The following is a 16,367-nucleotide window of genomic DNA, read 5'->3' as shown; positions in this document are numbered from 1 at the left end:
CTGAGAAGCAGCTTACATGATTGCTCTTCTTCTTCACCTTTGATACGAGCGGCAAGCTCATCTGTAAATGATGTGGGCCTTTTCTTTTTCTGAAGTAGTCATATGGGAATGGATGGAAGAGGGAAAGAAGGAAACATACACTCATTTTTCGTTTCAATTTGGTTTCATAGCTTTTTTAAAATTGCTGTTGAAAAAGGTGGGTTGTTTTTTTTTATAGAAAACTGACCGTTTTTTCAGACTGAAAGGAATAGGCGATAAGAACAATTGCCCCCACTTCCCCAAAAGTGGGTCAGGGCCCTACTAGTTAACATCACTTTACCATCTAGATTGGAGATTCTCCCTTGGATTACCAAAAGAGTTAAATTAGTCTTAAGACCGCTCTCAGAGAATAGTCAGTGGGAAGCAAATTTGTAGAAATAGCACGCATGTGAACAGAAAACCTGCAGTTCCAATGAGCAACGTTTTGTATGAAAACAGTCTGTTAGTATTATTTTAGATGATTTTCTGTTTTTCAAAGCTATATATAGGATCCAAATGCAGGTTACTCATGATCATTTAGGTACATAGTAGGGACTTTTTGGTCCTGTTCTTGGCTGCAAAACACATGGTGGTGTTAAAGCCTTAAACAAAGAAAAAATGTAGTATAAAACTATTATTAGGATTTTTACAAATAAGCAGTCTTCAGTACAAATATATTATATTGAAACATTCCACTGGGTCATATGCCAAGCAGAAACCAAACAGGTTTTACTTAGTGTACTTTTAGATGTCATAACTATTCTTAGGCTATCTACAGCACCAAGAAAGAAAGCCCTGCTTTGAGCCAACTGAATTGTATCAGAGAGTTTTCTGTCCTTTTCTAAACATGGAAGAGCTAATCCATCAACTATGGTGAATATTTTTCCCCCGTGCCTTTTTTTTGTCCGAAGTTTTTCTGAATAAAACTAGAAATGACGTCAGGCAGCAATCACTTACCAGCCTTGCGTTCTCTTCTAAGTCACCGTCCTCATCATCGTCTTCCCCTTTTTCAGAGTCACCAAAAAAATCATCTTCGTCACTCATCAGTGCCGTTCTCTGAAAAAACAAAGGCACACCACACTTCATGCTCCAGGACACTTGAGACAGAAAGTTGTACTTTATTTTACTATTTTTCATTTAATGGCTTTATAAGAAATCTTCATCAAAAGATCTGAGAATGGTTCACAATAGAAAAATACGACATAAAAAAGCACAAATAAATAATGAAAAGGCCTGGTAGAACAGGAACATTTTCACCTGGCAACAAAAAATATATAACGAAGGCATCAGATGAAGTATACTGAGCCAGCTTTAGAGTCAATGCTTGTCAGGCAGTAGCGTTCCTTTCTGACAACAGGAGCATTCAACCTGATGTCGAAAGCTGTATGACAAGTAGAGTATTCTTCTCTCACACAGTCTTATGTTTCATTTCCATGAAAGCCTTTCCCAAGGCAGATGTTGTCAGTTGAAGTGCCTGGAATCACTTTAACCTGCTATGCTATACGGATTCAAGCAGGGCCAGTGCCACTGGTCATAACAGTTGGGCATTTGCCAATGGGTTCCCCCATTAACTGTGCTCACCAGATGGCCATCAGTCTTGGGGACTAATCTGATCTTCACAACTGCAGCAAAAGCTGTAAGACCATACCCTTGTCCTCCTCATCAGGAAAATCAATGCTGTGTGTGTGCAAACATAGCGTGCCATAAAACAGCATCGAGGTACCATTTTCAGGAGCATCCACTGCCAACCTAATCCAACCCTGAAGCAACTTCGTGATTTGCCTTTCTCTCCGCCAGAAATCAGCTGAGAACACTGAGCATAACTAGTATTATTTAGAGCTGGGTAAGGAAGCTGCAGGTACGCGGGTGGCGCTGTGGGTTAAACCACAGAGCCTAGGACTTGCCGATCAGAAGGTCGGCGGTTCGAATCCCTGTGACGGGGTGAGCTCCCGTTGCTCGGTCCCTGCTCCTGCCAACCTAGCAGTTCGAAAGCATGTCAAAGTGCAAGTAGATAAATAGGTACTGCTCCAGCGGGAAGGTAAATGGCATTTATGTACGCTGCTCTAGTTTGCAAGAAGTGGCTTAGTCATGCTGGCCACATGACCCGGAAGCTGTACGCCGGCTCCCTCGGCCAATAAAGCGAGATGAGCGCTGCAACCCCAGAGTTGGTCACGACTGGACCTAATGGTCAGGGGTCCCTTTACCTAAGGAAGCTGCAACAGTGGTCACATGCACATATGCATACACAGAGCTGTATTTTGGCAGGCTGATTTTGCAAACCAGAACCTCCACTGATTGTGCATCATGTTTGGTTGTTAAAATTGACAACTTCTCTACTTTTATAACAGTAGCTGCCGCTTGTTCTCAGTGCTGCTTGCAGCTTTCTTAAGATCTTCCATTAGACATGTGGAGGAATAGTCTATAGACATGTGGAGGATAAGCTCAGAGCTGGAGCTTACCAGGTTCATTTGCTCTTTTTTTTTTTTTTTATTCAAATCTAAATAATCTAGCAGGGAGGAAGGCAAAGTAGAAGAAGGAAACTCCTTCTTTTCTCTCAAAGCCATCAGGGCTTGCTTGCTCCCATCCATTTTATGGTTAATTCCCCCAATCTCATACAAAAGGAAAATTTATTAAATATCACATTTAAAGTTGAAATATTTAACCAGTGAACTCTGAACAATTCTAAATATATACTAAATCTATTGGAAACATGTTAAGATTCTTTGATAATCACTTTTACATCTCTTTCTTTTGGTTTAACAAATAAAAAATGCTTTCTATGAACAAAAAGCAATGAATTAGTATGGACTCTGTTCTGTAAAGAAAACCTGGGCAGTTAAGACAATAGCTACCTAAAATTATTTGTAGAACCCTTTAAGAAAAATCAGTTTCCATTTGTCTCTTTTTAAACACACACACACGTTTTATTAGGTTTGACCCATGATCTATGGGTTGCATTCAACATAGCACAAAGGCTAAGGTTCTGTCAGCACAATGATTTTCTCAAACAATGAAACCTTCCCCCCTTCTCCCCCCCCAAAAAAATTTGTTCCAGGGTTTCCCCCAACCCTTCAGAGAAGTTTTAGGGATGGCATGTAGCACACGGAGGGGAGGAAAGGGGGGGGGGAACCTCGTTGTGCTAGCAGAAATCTTTGTGCTGGCTTCTGCTAGAGCAACAGTTTAGTTAAATACAGCCCTTTATCTATTTTGTACTTTTAAAATACTGGAGTTCAGTAGTCAGATCTAACAAGGAAGGTGCATATCTTAAAGAACATTGGAAAGATTACTATTTCCAAGATACCCCATGAGGCCATTTGTACACTTATGCCACGGTTAGATTTCTAACACTCAAAATCCATGGCCCACTCCCTACCCTTGGAAAAGCTGAATTTTTACGTTAGTAAAGAGTACACATGGTGGACTTCTTACCGGTTTGTGATCTTCCTCACTTGCATTTTCAAATTCTTCCAGGTCCTGAAAGGCAAAAGCAGTTTCAGACTAAATTAAACAGCATTTATACAGGCTTTAAAATGTTCACTTCTTACGTCCATATAATCTTATGGTCTATACCACAGATAAAGTCAGGGACCCACCAACATGAAAATCCATAAATCCCTATAATATCCCCAAAATGTTTCAATTTTACATTTTAAAGTTGCGGGGGGAGGGGGGATATCCAAGAGAAAAAAAATTGTCTTCATGCCTTCTTACCTCTTCATCTTTGCCTTCGCTGTCAATCATGCTTCCACGATCACTGTCTACTGAACCTTCTGTTTCATAGAAGGGAAACAAAGAAGACTTATGTGCAGATCATTTTATTCACTACATACCAAGATCCTTTCCCCAGGTAATAATTATACACAACTATGCATATAACTTTCCACCTGACTCTTCTGTAACAACATGAAAGAGCTGACACATGACTTACTTTTCCATCTGTAATATGTTTCCTACATTATTAAAAATATGAACTGTTTTTGAGTGCTTTAGCAGAAAAGCAGGATATAAATGTAGTAAATACATAATCAGACAATCCTTTTCACTCACATGAATCACTTCCCTATTCACTTGCAACTTCAATTCTTCAAACCCAGAGACATTGAGTGGAAGAGCAGTCCTCTTGGGTTCCCATGTCCAAGATGGCAGTGACAAGGAAAGATTTTCTTTGCAAGAAAACTAGCAGTGGCTGCATGGATTCCCACAGAAAAGTTTCCGTGGATATCAGCACTCTGCATTTCCATGAGGGAACCATTTTTTTTGGTACGCTTTCAAATTCATCCCTACAGCAATGAAATTCTGGATCCTGCAACACAGTCCATTTCCATCCCTGCACTACTGAATGAAAATAGGTTTCCTTTTTAGTTTTGCACTAATCAGGAAAAATAACCAGTGGAGCAAATGGGGGGGGGGGAACGACCAGGATTTCTTTTTACAAAGAACATGTGAGAATATACAGATCTTTATTCTTGAATGTCTGAGCACTGTCTTTATAACGATTTAGTTTGTATTCTCTGAATGCATTTGCTTTTGTTTCTTTTTGGAAAATTTAATAAGAGCAACAGCAACAAAATCGTGTGAGGGAGAAAGCTCATCAGAAGATACCCTGGTAGGTTCCATAAGGGCACAACTGAAAAAGATATGGTTTTGGGTACTCAAACATATTCAGCAGCCATCTCACACTTAAGTCATAACCAAAGTATCTAAGATGAAAAAGCGCTAAGGTGAGAAAGCAGAAAAAGCAAAACATTTTTCAAAGTGTCAAAAATTAGCCATAGACTAGGTTTTCCAAGCCAGTTAAGATTTTGTCAGGCACCCTTACAACGTTTTTTGTAATGAAGTATTTGGCCTGCCACAAGTCAAACATAAATCAATATTTACCAATACATTATTAATCCTGTCACACACCTTCACTGGAGAGATCGCCAAGCCCAACATCATCTTGCTCCATGAAGAGCTGAGAGCCAATTAAATATGGTAAAGGCCTGTCAATATAAAGATCCTGTAAAAAAAAGTATTTTTAGATTTCAAATGAATATGCCACAGGTCAAAATTTCACATTTCATAGATAAAACTCCGAAACACATTTAATGATTTGTAGTGTCCTGTTTTGATGGTAACTCCCAATTCCAGGTTTGAAATTAGGCACTCGGATACCACCAGGGAGTACAAAATTACCTCCAGGTGAGTCTCATCTTAGCAGATAAGGATAGAAGGAATAATGAGAGTGCCTCACTGAATTAACTCCGAATTGGGATCTTCCTTCTAACTGTAAAGTACAGTGGTACCTCGGGTTAAGAACTTAATTCGTTTTGTAGGTCCGTTCTTAACCTGAGGTACCACTTTAGCTAATGGGGCCTCCCGCTGCTGCAGCGTGATTTCTGTTCTCTTTTTTTTATAAATAATTTTTATTAATTTACAACACAACAAAACAAAACATACATTATTTTCACATTTCACATTTCAATTTCCAAGTTTTTGATTTTGGACTTCCTTCAGCTTTTCCGTAAATCTTTCGTAGTCACTATTAATTTCCGCATTTCCTTTTTAACCATTGTCATTAATTATATTTTCCCCTCTCATTCCTTTTGACAATGTCTCTCATATATTCACAGTGCTCTTTTAAAACCTTCTAGCATTATCTGACCATCACTTATACTCTCCAGATACTTAACAAATTTCCCCCAGTTTTCTGTAAACTTTTGGTCTCTTAGGTATCTAATCTTTCCAGTCATTTTATCCAGTTCAGCATAGTCTAACAACTTAGACCTCCAATCTTCTATTGTCCGTGATTTCTGTTCTCATCCTGAAGCAAAGTTCTTAACCCAAGGTACTATTTCTGGGTTAGCGCAGTCTGTGACCTGAAGCGTCTGTAACCCGAGGTACCACTGTATATCAGCTCCCTAGGGCTAAAAGGAAAGACCAAAAGCTTCAGAAGTTAAGCACTGTGCAGCCTCTTTGCAGAGGGCTCTCTTCTTTGTGGTGCTGACAATGCCAAGGTTGCAGGTTCGATCCCTGTATGGGACAGCTGCATATTCCTGCACTGCAGTGAGTTGGCCCTTCGTACATTTCTCTGATTCCATAATTCTTGCTTTCCCTTCCAGACTTGGAGCCTGGTCTGCCACCATGCTCAGTCTCCAAGTGGACAGGTTCCCTTTCCTCTTTAGTCGCTGAGCTACTATCACATTCCATCTCCTGTCTTCATCTGCAGAGAAGGTGCTGAGTTTGTGTATGAAGAATGGCAGGGTGGACCAGCTCAGGCAAGAAGAATAACAGGTAGACAGCGCTGTCTCGATGCTCTTCACCCCTCCACCACCATTTATAACACATTGTAGCCAAATTATTATGGAGGCTTGCTGTTGCTTCCAGTTCAGGATGTGAGAGCAAGACTCACTTGTTCCCCAGGATTGAGGGAGACAGTGAGGACTTGCCAATCTTCAAGTGCTGTATTTTTTGCTCTATAAGACGCATAAGACACACCTAGTTTTTGGAGGAGGAAAACAAGAAAAAATATATTCTGAATCTCAGAAGCCAGAACAGCAAGAGGGATCGCTGCGCAGCGAAAACAGCAATCCCTCTTGCTGTTCTGGCTTCTGGGATAGCTGCATTCACTCCATAAGACGCACACACATTTCCCCTTACTTTTTAGGAGGGAAAAAGTGAGTCTTATAGAGCAAAAAATACGGTATATGGCAATGATGGCTTACCAATGCCTGGATGTCTGTCACCTACTCTTTTGTGAATTGTCACTGCTAACAACCCTCTGTAGTTTTCTGCATTTCACAATGGTTCTCTCTCAGTAACCCTGTAAGTAGAGACTTCAGTCCTGCTCTCCGCAGGGTTCTGAGCAGGATTTAACCCCACGGTCATCAAACTGATAAGCAAGGGATTAAATCCTGTTGCTTCTGCTGTGCATACCAGTTCCCCTCGCTGTTAACATCATGCCTGTCAGAATGACATGAGGGGGTGTGATTTTGGGGGAATGGCATCACAGGCCAAACTGAACCCCGTGGTCGGTCAAGAGTGGCCAACAGGCAGGAGGTTACTCATCCCTGCTTTACAGTGTCATGAGCTTTCAGAGTTAATGTTACTGAAATTTAGAAATCCACCCAGATCAATTTCTCCATGGTCTTATTGTCCAAGATACAAGTGAATGGCTATCAGTATTTACAGCTAAAAAAAGGTAAAGGTAAAGGACCCCTGACAGTTAATCAGCAACACCTTTCAGAAGCAGTGCTCACATTATTGTGTATCTTCCACTTTCCATCCTTCATGTGTACAGTGGTACCTCGGGTTACATATGCTTCAGGTTACATACGCTTCAGATTACAGACTCCGCTAACCCAGAAACAGTGCTTCAGGTTAAGAACTTTGCTTCAGGATGAGAACAGATATCGTGCTCCAGTGGCGCGGCGGCAGCAGGAGGCCCCATTAGCTAAAGTGGTGCTTCAGGTTAAGAACAGTTTCAGGTTAAGAACGGACCTCCGGAATGAATTAAGTACTTAACCCGAGGTACCACTGTAGTTGCTCTGCAAAGTTTGAAATTAAAACATTGTAAATTTACTCTTTCAGAGACAAAGTTACATTACCTTTGGCTCCAATATTAGTTCTAGCCTTTCATTAGTTTCTTCTTCAGAGTCTGAGTTCCCTGCTTTGATGTCCACCTGTTCAAAGGCACTGTCCAACACCTGCAGCCCATAATTCACAGCTTCTTGGATTTTGGGAATCAGATCGGCTTCTTTCTGTTCACGGGTTTTCTCCTTTAGAATTAAAAGAACCGCATTTCATTGTTAATTTCCCATTATACTCATTTTTCAAAAATGTGATGGGGGAAGTTGGGATTTTGGTCAACATGGCTTGGCCACTCTTAATGGGATGCATTACTAAATATGGAGCTAAAACGTCCTGAATAAATGGAATGCCTTCATAAAGATGGACTTTTTAAAAAAAATATGCCCTCCTTTTCCCTTCGATGAAGAAGTTACTCAAATTGGCTAACAAATAAAAAGCAAATATGAAAGCAATAATAATCCAATCATAAAAACACAAATAAGCTGAACTTAAAACTGCAGCACTAACTAACCATGATAAAAGAAGTCAACAGAACCTGATCACCAATAGTAGCTACAAGACATGGAAGGGACGAGTACTCAGAATTGACAGTGATGAGCAGCGATACTGACAATCATGAGGCTGGATCAGAAAAGGGGAACCTGTGACCTTCCAGATATTTTTGGACTTCAATCCACATCAGCCCCAGCCAGCATGGCCAATAGTCAAGGATGACAGGAAATATAGTACAATAACATCTGGAGAACTACAACTTCCCCACCCTGGGCTAAATACACAAGGTTAAGGCATATACGGCAAGACTGACTTTAAAAGAGAGAGATGGGACGGAAAGAAAAGCTTTCTTGAATCACAGGACTGCAAAGTACCTTGGAGATCATCTATTCCAGGAGTAGACAATGCAGTGCCAGTGGTCAAGGAGGATGGGAGTCCAACAATTTCTCAAGGGTACTACATTGGCTATCTCTGATCTAGTCCGATTCTTGTCTCAGTGCAGAATCTACAGGAAGCAACTACAGTATTCCTGACAGATGGCTATCTAGTTTCTATTTAAATACTTCCAGTAAAGGAGAGTTCACTACCTCTCAAGGGGGTCTATTCCTCTGTTGAACAGCTATTACACTAGGAAGTTTCTCCTATTTTTTAGTCAAAATCTGCCTCCCTGGAATTTTGGCCCGTTGATCCTGCCCCCTGGAACAACAATGAACAAGTTTTAACTCAAATACAGGCAGATTTTACAGGACTAGGGCCAGTCCTTGAAAACAGCCCTTCTCTAATAAGTCAAAAGATTGTAATGGACAAAAAGAGCACTTGGAGCTTTTAAATTCAAAAGCAGCAGCTTGAATTGTGCCTAGAAGCCAGCAGTTTGCCAATTCAGTAGACTCAAGCCAAGTTGGATAGGCTTAGATTGCAAAGAGGACATTCTGCACTGTACAAACAGCCTTTGATGGCAGCTCTACTTAAGTGCGTTCATTTTCCCATCAAAAGTGAAAAACAAAAGGACCCCAAATAACATTTACAGTTCCCAACTGCAGAACTACTGCTTGGCTTGAGTGATAATTATTATATCTAATTGCAGCTTGACTAGTTGATGACCAGGTTTAGTCATTTGCTGGGGTGAGAATTTTCATGTGGTGGTTAAGTGGGTACCCCTCTTTCTCACCACACAAATAACTTCATGCATGTTATGGGCAATCCACATGGGTTCTCAAAACTGATGTTTCCCCATTTGCGACTGTGCAGATAAGTTATCCACACCAGCTATCCACACAACTGGGAGCATGAATGGAGTGTGTATATCATATATCGTGTTGGGGAGGGGATGGGATGAGCTCAATCCTGAAACAATTCACTGTCTTTGACCCGTCTGCCTTTTAAACTGCACTCTGGGAAACTATCAAGAATGATAACACAACACAGGGCAGGAAATACCAAAGATGGAATTACAGTCTCTCTCGAAGACTAAAGCCATAAAAAATAGGATCTTTAGCGCTCAGGAACACCGTTCATCTGAAGGCTTTCAAATGGAATGATTCACCTGTGCCTGAAGCACATGAAATCCATTACCGATATATTGCATATTCTTATGTATTATTACATATTCTTATGTAATCCACTTGCCTGTTCTGGTCTGTCGCTCACTTCAGATTTGGATATGGTTTCTTCCACTTCATCGTCATACACTCTCTATAAAATTAATTCAAACATTTTTTTATTAAGTTTCAGCATCTTCAGCACAAATAGCCTTCACAAGCAAAGGCAGGGCCCCATGCTACCTGTGCTATTAATACTTTTCAGTGGAAGAGCTGAACAGCAAGTGCCAAATGAAACAAGATTATGGCATCTGTTTAACCTGCACCATCACAGATAAAAGTGGGTGGGGGGAGCTTTCAAGCCAAAGAGCCAAACAATACCCCCTCCCCCATAGGCCCTCTCCTAAAATGATTCTTTCACTTCATGTATCTGATCCCCAAGTGGAAAAAATGAGAGTGAAGAAAGGAGCTGGGGGTTGTAAATCTGGTGGCCTGGAGGTGTGTTCAGCTCCCCTTACCCACATACTTTGGCTCCCTTTCGCTTATAACTAGTTATGCTATAGCATAATCTGAAAATTTACTGTCCAACAAGTCAGCCATTCCTCATTTTTCATATTTGCATCCAGTTTCTTACACATCTCAGAGAGCAAGAATCGATCCTTGCATTATGGAATTCAAAAGCATCCAGTAATCAGTTACATGCTTACATGATATTGTACTTGGAGGTGCAAGGGATAGGCACACAAATCAGATCTATTAGAACCATTGTGTTAATTACGAGCACTTCCTTTCATGATGCATTCTCATACTACACCAGAGTTGGCTTAAGCATATCTCAGTTCATATCATAGTATTCAATTACTGCACACTCACATTTTCAATGAACTGTGTATTTGAAAGCATGAGGAAGCCATTGAAGACATTGTGCAGCCGGCAATCTACACTTTTGGTTTCGTGGATCAGCCTGTCCATTTGCTTCTTGATTTCATGTGTCCTGGAGATAGTTTGCTGGGAGAATTCTTGCAAAAACCGCAACAGCTACAAAAACAGAATATGCACTTGCTCAGACTTTTAAGCCAGTTTAGAAACTGAAGTAATGATGTAAGACAAGAACAGAAAAGTGTTCTTCCTACAAAATAATTAAGCTTGCTATCCAGCAACTAAAAAATGCAACACAGGCAGCTTATAGAAAGCTAAAAATATACTACCAACTGTGTAACAACCATATTCTTGGAGAATGAACTGAGAGTAGAATCTGAACTGTAATAAACAAAGATGAAGCTCATGGTGCTCTATGTATATAATAATAATAATAATAATAATAATAATAATAATAATAATAATAATAATTTATTTGTACCCCGCCCATCTGGCTGGGTTTCTCCAGCCACTCTGGGCGGCTTCCATAGAAACCAAAAATACACTAAAATGTCACATGTTAAAAACTTCCGTGAACAGGGCTGCCTTAAGATGTGTTCTGTATGTCAGGTATGTACTATAGAAGGTGTGAGGAACCTCCAGCCCACAGGCCAAACTTGGCTCACAGGCCCATTTGGACCACAAGGCTGTTTTCCCCAAGGAATTCCACAGGCAGAACATGGTTATTGGGAAAACCTCTTATACCCTACCACACCCCACAAGTCTGACATTAAGAGGGTTCAGATGACCACCACTCCCATACACATTGTAAAAACAAGTACACATTTGCAGGGCTGCATAGGTTAACCCTGCCACTCCCACCAACACATCTGGCAGCTAGCTATCCTTCTGGCATTTATTGAGTGCAAGGGAGGACCCTAATCAGATCAGGATCACTTGCAAGGAGGAGTATTATGTTCAGAGCTCTGGGATGTTCAGAGATGGCTGCTGTGTGAAGTGGGGTGGGTATGCATGGATTTATGTTGGGCTGCAGGACTTTAGTTGTGGGGGGCAGAACCAAACTATCTGCAACACGAATGGTCAGTTAGTTTAGTATTTTTCTTGTTCTACTTGATTTAGGGGAGGCAGCTGCCCCCCTGCAACTCCCTGGCCATGCCCATGTGGGCAGAGCTTGCCACACGCACACACACACATTCTTTCCACGGGTGTAAGGGATCATCTCTTATGATGCACAAAGCAATGGGGTGAAAGGCTGCGTCCATCTCCTGGGTGATTTGCAAATGTGCACACTTGCAACACACAGGTGGTAGTGCCACAACTCGGCATCCCAACTGCCTTTAGGCACCACCACACTTAAGGAAGAGAGGTGGGGCACTAACATTGCACCACTTTTGCAACCCCACCGCCAGCGGAAGGGTGGCTCATTTCTGAAAGGAAGACACAAGCCACTTCTTCCTTCTGTTCCGACAGCAAAATGGGACTTGCTTGGAAGGTGGTGGACTCTCCTTCATTGGAGATTTTTAAGCAAAGGTTGGATGGTCATTTGTCATGGACGCTTTATAGTTGAGATTTGGGGTCCCTTACAACTCTACACAGTTCTACGATTCCTCTTATTCTTCTGGCAGTGCATGCCTGCTACCTGGAGCATGTCGTGCCCTTCTCCCTATGGCGGCCAAGGCTTTTAAAGCATAAGAAGCGGAAAGTAGGGTTTGCCACCTTTGTTCTGGCAAAACATAGAGCGGGCTGGGTTTTTCTTTTCTTTTCTTTTCATCTGGCACTGAAGAGACTTCAAAACAATCTATTACATTACAACCTAGTGCAGCCTAACAGGACGGCCCCTCTGGAATTTGTCACGCATGCACACAAATTCGCAAATCTTGTGCTTGGCTATCTGGAGCTTAAACACATGACATTTCACACCCCCTTTAAAAAACCACATGCTTTTGGCCAAAGAATATGAAGAAGATTGGCAAAACAAACTAATGAGCTACGCAGGACATATTACACAATTTGAAACCCAAGAGAAAAAAGGACATCGTTTTTTTTTTTAAAAAGGGAAAATGTTTAAGGCATATATTGCAAGCTTTGTGTATAGGTTTCTACATTAGTCAAACTTCTAAATATCACTTGTAGCAACATGAGTAAGATTTTAAAATTGGACTGTTAAGAATATAAGATTCTATAGACGTGCATGAATAAGTATAAAATAATGGAAGCAGGAGGGGGAGGGGAGGAAGTCAATTAAGATGCGTTAAATTTTTGATTATGATTTTTGGGGGGTTTTGTTTTTTAAAATTATAAAATTAATAAATTGTATCTTAAAAAAACAAAAAACCACGTGCTTTTGGAGAGGACCCCTAACTTGGCAAAGAGAGAGAGAGAGAGACCTGAAATACGGGACGAAACTGTTTATCAACCCAGGACGTAGCATTTTACATTGAAGCAGGAGGACATCCCGTATTACACAGGACAGGTGGCGACCCTAGCAGCGGAACGACAGCAACGCCCCCCGCCCTCCGCAGGCACCCTGGTCACGTGCCGCGCTCTCTGCACGCGCTCAGGAGCGCTGTTGCCGCCGCGAGGGTGGCAACCCCCCTAACGACGCGTTTATCCGGCAGCGGCCCCGGCCTCTCACCCCCGCGTCGGCGGCCAAGGACCAGCACGGGCTCCCGGCTCGGACCTCCTCCAGGGACCAGGCTCGCTCCCACAGCAGCAGCGCCGCCGCCGCAGCCGCCGTAGCCCCGGGGGGAGCCTCCGCCGCCGCCGCCGCCCCCGACGAGGACGACGACGAGGACGACGCGGGAGGTGAAGCGGCCGACGACGACATGGTCGCTGACAGGAAGACGCTGAGGCGCCCCTCGCGACGGCGGTTTAACTGCCACCCTCGGCCCAGCGGTCAGCTGACTCCTCCCGGGCGGGTCGCGTGACTGGGCTGCCGGCTGTTAGAGGCAGGGAAAAAAGGGCAGAGCCGCCCCGCGCTCCGCGGCTTCCGGCTTCATTTCGAGATTTCGGAAGCGCGGTGGGAGGGAGGGAGGGAACCGTGAGGGCGCCTGCGCGAGAAAGGGCTGTACGTTCCGCATAGAGCCCCGCCCCCTTCTCATGGAATCGCTCGGAAAGGGGAAAGGGGTTCCATGGGTCATCTAGTCCACCCCCCATAGCTGTCAATTTACAGATTTGAAAATAAGGGACCAGCAGCCTCGAAAATAAGGGATCAGCAGCCAAAATAAGGGATTTGGGCTTGTTGTTGTTTAGTCGTGTCCGACTCTTCGTGCCCCCCTGGACCAGAGCACGCCAGGCACTCCTGTCTTCCACTGCCTCCCGCAGTTTGGTCAAACTCACCAAGTTATATTATATATATTACAATTTAAAATACTCATTTTAAATCCTTATCAATGACTTCTTCTCCTCTTTCCATGGTTCCTTTTACATATCATAAATCCCTGCATATTTTTCAAAAACTATACTGTTCAGTATTCCATTCTTGCATCCATCAAAACCCGTTTACACTGTTGAATTTACAAGAAGAACCAAGTGTTTGTTCTGTTTAATTTGACAACTTTTTACAAATCCGTTGCATTCTGTTGCCGACATTTACAACAGCGTTTTTGATTCAAGGTCTCTGATTTTTTAAAATTAAATGTAATGTTTTGTATAGATATGAACAAAATGGTATATTATTTTTACAAGGTACAAAAAAGAAAACTCACATAACAGTAGGTTGCAAAACTCTTCATGATCAGTGTACCAGTATATACAATATCTTGTAATAAACATGCCAAGAATTATTCCAGAAGGTCTCGCCAGCATGATTTCAGTATAACATCTGCACCCTCAAATCCGCACCCTCAAATTAATTGTAATTAATGTTGGAATCGGCAGTTCTGCCCTTTGGAATCCAGAACTCAGCTTTGTGATCTTCCGGTACCTAGTTAATAGTGTACTGGATGGACTAAAACCATTTTATGTGGTGTATCTTGCAAGTCTTAGGCTGAACTCCTACAGCAATTCTGCAGAGTACTGTATATGAAGGCAAAAAAGTTTTTGTTTTTAAAGCCAGTTGGGTTTACATGAAATTACTTAGTCTTGGCCACAAGGTGGGGCAAAGGAACATGGAACCTCTGGAAGTGACTATTGATGTGATCATGAATTGGGCAACTTGCAAAAAGCAGGTGCAAAAATCCTTTCTTGGGCTGACTGGCAAAAGCAGTTGGTTTGTAGCCCTTTCCAGTGCTGTTCTCTAGCCATCCCCTCACTGAATTACTCTTGGAATTGCCAAGCCGTCTGGAGTATCAATTTGCTCCGATTTTGAGTAACATTTTTTTTCCAGAGACGTAGGTTAATAAACATTTCCTTGGGCTGTACTGTATTTGATACACTGATACAAAGATCTTATTGGAAAGGGGTTTACTTCATAAACACTCTCCATCAGTTCCAGTTGAAAACTTATCTTTAAAAGCCTGAAAAATAGTAAAAGATTACCAGAATCCTCTCTAGCCTTACATCACTGGGGGGGGGGGGGTGTTTCCACAATCAAGCATCCAATATTATTTTATCAAGACAGCTTCCCTCACCCTTGAATTAAGTAAGCCTCAAAAATGTGTTTCCCTGTCTCCCATTCTAGCAGGCAAGAAAAAAGGACCAGCTGTTCAGACATTCAGGCTCCTTTCATCCCGTTCTTCTGACATAGTTAGTTGTTACAAGGGGTGAAATGATAGCGTAGACATATTAACTTGTTCATTCTCAATTCTTTTTTCCATTTCTGAAACAGGTTAGACACTCAGGCTCTTCAGGCTAAAATAACCAAAGCGGACTCTTCTGACAATGCAATAAAAATCTCAGCTCCAGACACAGAGCTATGAAGGCTCTGGGTCAACTACAGTGGTGCCTCGCAAGACGAAAAGAATCCGTTCCGTGAGTCTCTTCGTCTAGCGGTTTTTTCGTCTTGCGAAGCAACTCTATTAGCGGATTAGCGCTATTAGCGGTTTAGCGGCTATTAGCGGCTATTAAAGGCTTAAGGGATTAGCAGATTAGCTGCTAAAAGGCTATTAGCAGCTTAGTGCCTTAGAAAAAGGGGGTGGGGAGCGAAAAAAAATTGCAGGAACTCGCAATACATTTTCGTCTTGCGAAGCAAGCCCATAGGAAATTCGTTTTGCGAAGCACCTCCAAAACGGAAAACCCTTTCGTCTAGCGGGTTTTCCGTCTTGCGAGGAATTCATCTTGCGGGGCACCACTGTATCTCCCTGCCCTAGATCCCAGTGTAACAAGTGAGGGATCAATAGGTTCATGGCTGGCCCAAGAGATTTTGGCAGCCGAGGCGAACGACAAAATGGTGCCTTCCCCATCTTGGGTGGAAGGGGTGAAGGAACCTATGCATTGGGAACTGGGTGCGGGGATAAATATCTACTTTGGGAACAAGCAGGAAGTGGGATTCAAAGGGCATTGCGGAGGGGAAAGGGGCCTGCTCTGTATTATACAGGACAAGTGGCAACCCTATGTGTAGATCCTGCTGCCCGAGGCAACTTGCCTAATGGGTGGGCCAGCCCTGAATACGTTAGTTCAAATGTAGCCTAGGTGACCCAGACATAGTTGGTGAGCATATACAGTTGCAAGCATATTGGGAGTGGGGAACATCAGGAGCATAGCTGTCAGCTTACAGATTTGAAAATAAGGGACCAGCAGCCTCGAAAATAAGGGATCAGCAGCCAAAATAAGGGATTTTCCCAGCAACTTCTGAGCCCCTCCGAGCCAAAGGCAGAAAGCCCAGCCAACAGCCAAACGAAGCCTCAAGCGGTGGTTCCCACAGCGCAGCAACCCGGCAAAGGGGATGCAGCAAGGAAAACCACCGTCACCTCTCCGCTGGGAAGCGCTGAG

At 42.6% G+C, this 16,367-nt stretch overlaps 1 protein-coding gene across 5 annotated transcripts in view; it reads right to left on the bottom strand.

Annotated features, from left to right (window-relative positions):
- Positions 1-13,552, bottom strand: part of LOC310677637 (WASH complex subunit 2C-like) — a 43,214-nt gene extending 29,662 nt beyond the window's left edge. For 4 of the 5 annotated variants that reach the window (XM_083440711.1, XM_083440713.1, XM_083440712.1 and 1 more), the window contains exons 1-9: positions 13,132-13,552; positions 10,491-10,655; positions 9,706-9,771; positions 7,605-7,775; positions 4,924-5,017; positions 3,730-3,788; positions 3,448-3,492; positions 976-1,074; positions 17-89 (exon numbers count right to left, since the gene is read on the bottom strand). In XM_083440711.1, the coding sequence (XP_083296837.1) occupies positions 17-89; positions 976-1,074; positions 3,448-3,492; positions 3,730-3,788; positions 4,924-5,017; positions 7,605-7,775; positions 9,706-9,771; positions 10,491-10,655; positions 13,132-13,323 (964 nt within the window). In that variant the 5' untranslated portion in view covers positions 13,324-13,552. Of the gene's footprint in view, positions 1-16; positions 90-975; positions 1,075-3,447; positions 3,493-3,729; positions 3,789-4,923; positions 5,018-7,604; positions 7,779-9,705; positions 9,772-10,490; positions 10,656-13,131 lie in introns of those variants that run through there. The other variant, XM_083440715.1, reaches the window with a different exon arrangement.
- Between the last annotated feature and the right edge of the window lie 2,815 nt (positions 13,553-16,367).

This window comes from Podarcis tiliguerta, assembly GCF_965153285.1.
Source record: "Podarcis tiliguerta genome assembly, chromosome: 5".
Taxonomy (NCBI): Eukaryota; Metazoa; Chordata; class Lepidosauria; order Squamata; family Lacertidae; genus Podarcis; species Podarcis tiliguerta.
The sequence above is the reverse complement of the archived record's forward strand: the minus strand, read 5'-3'. Positions and strand labels throughout refer to the sequence as shown.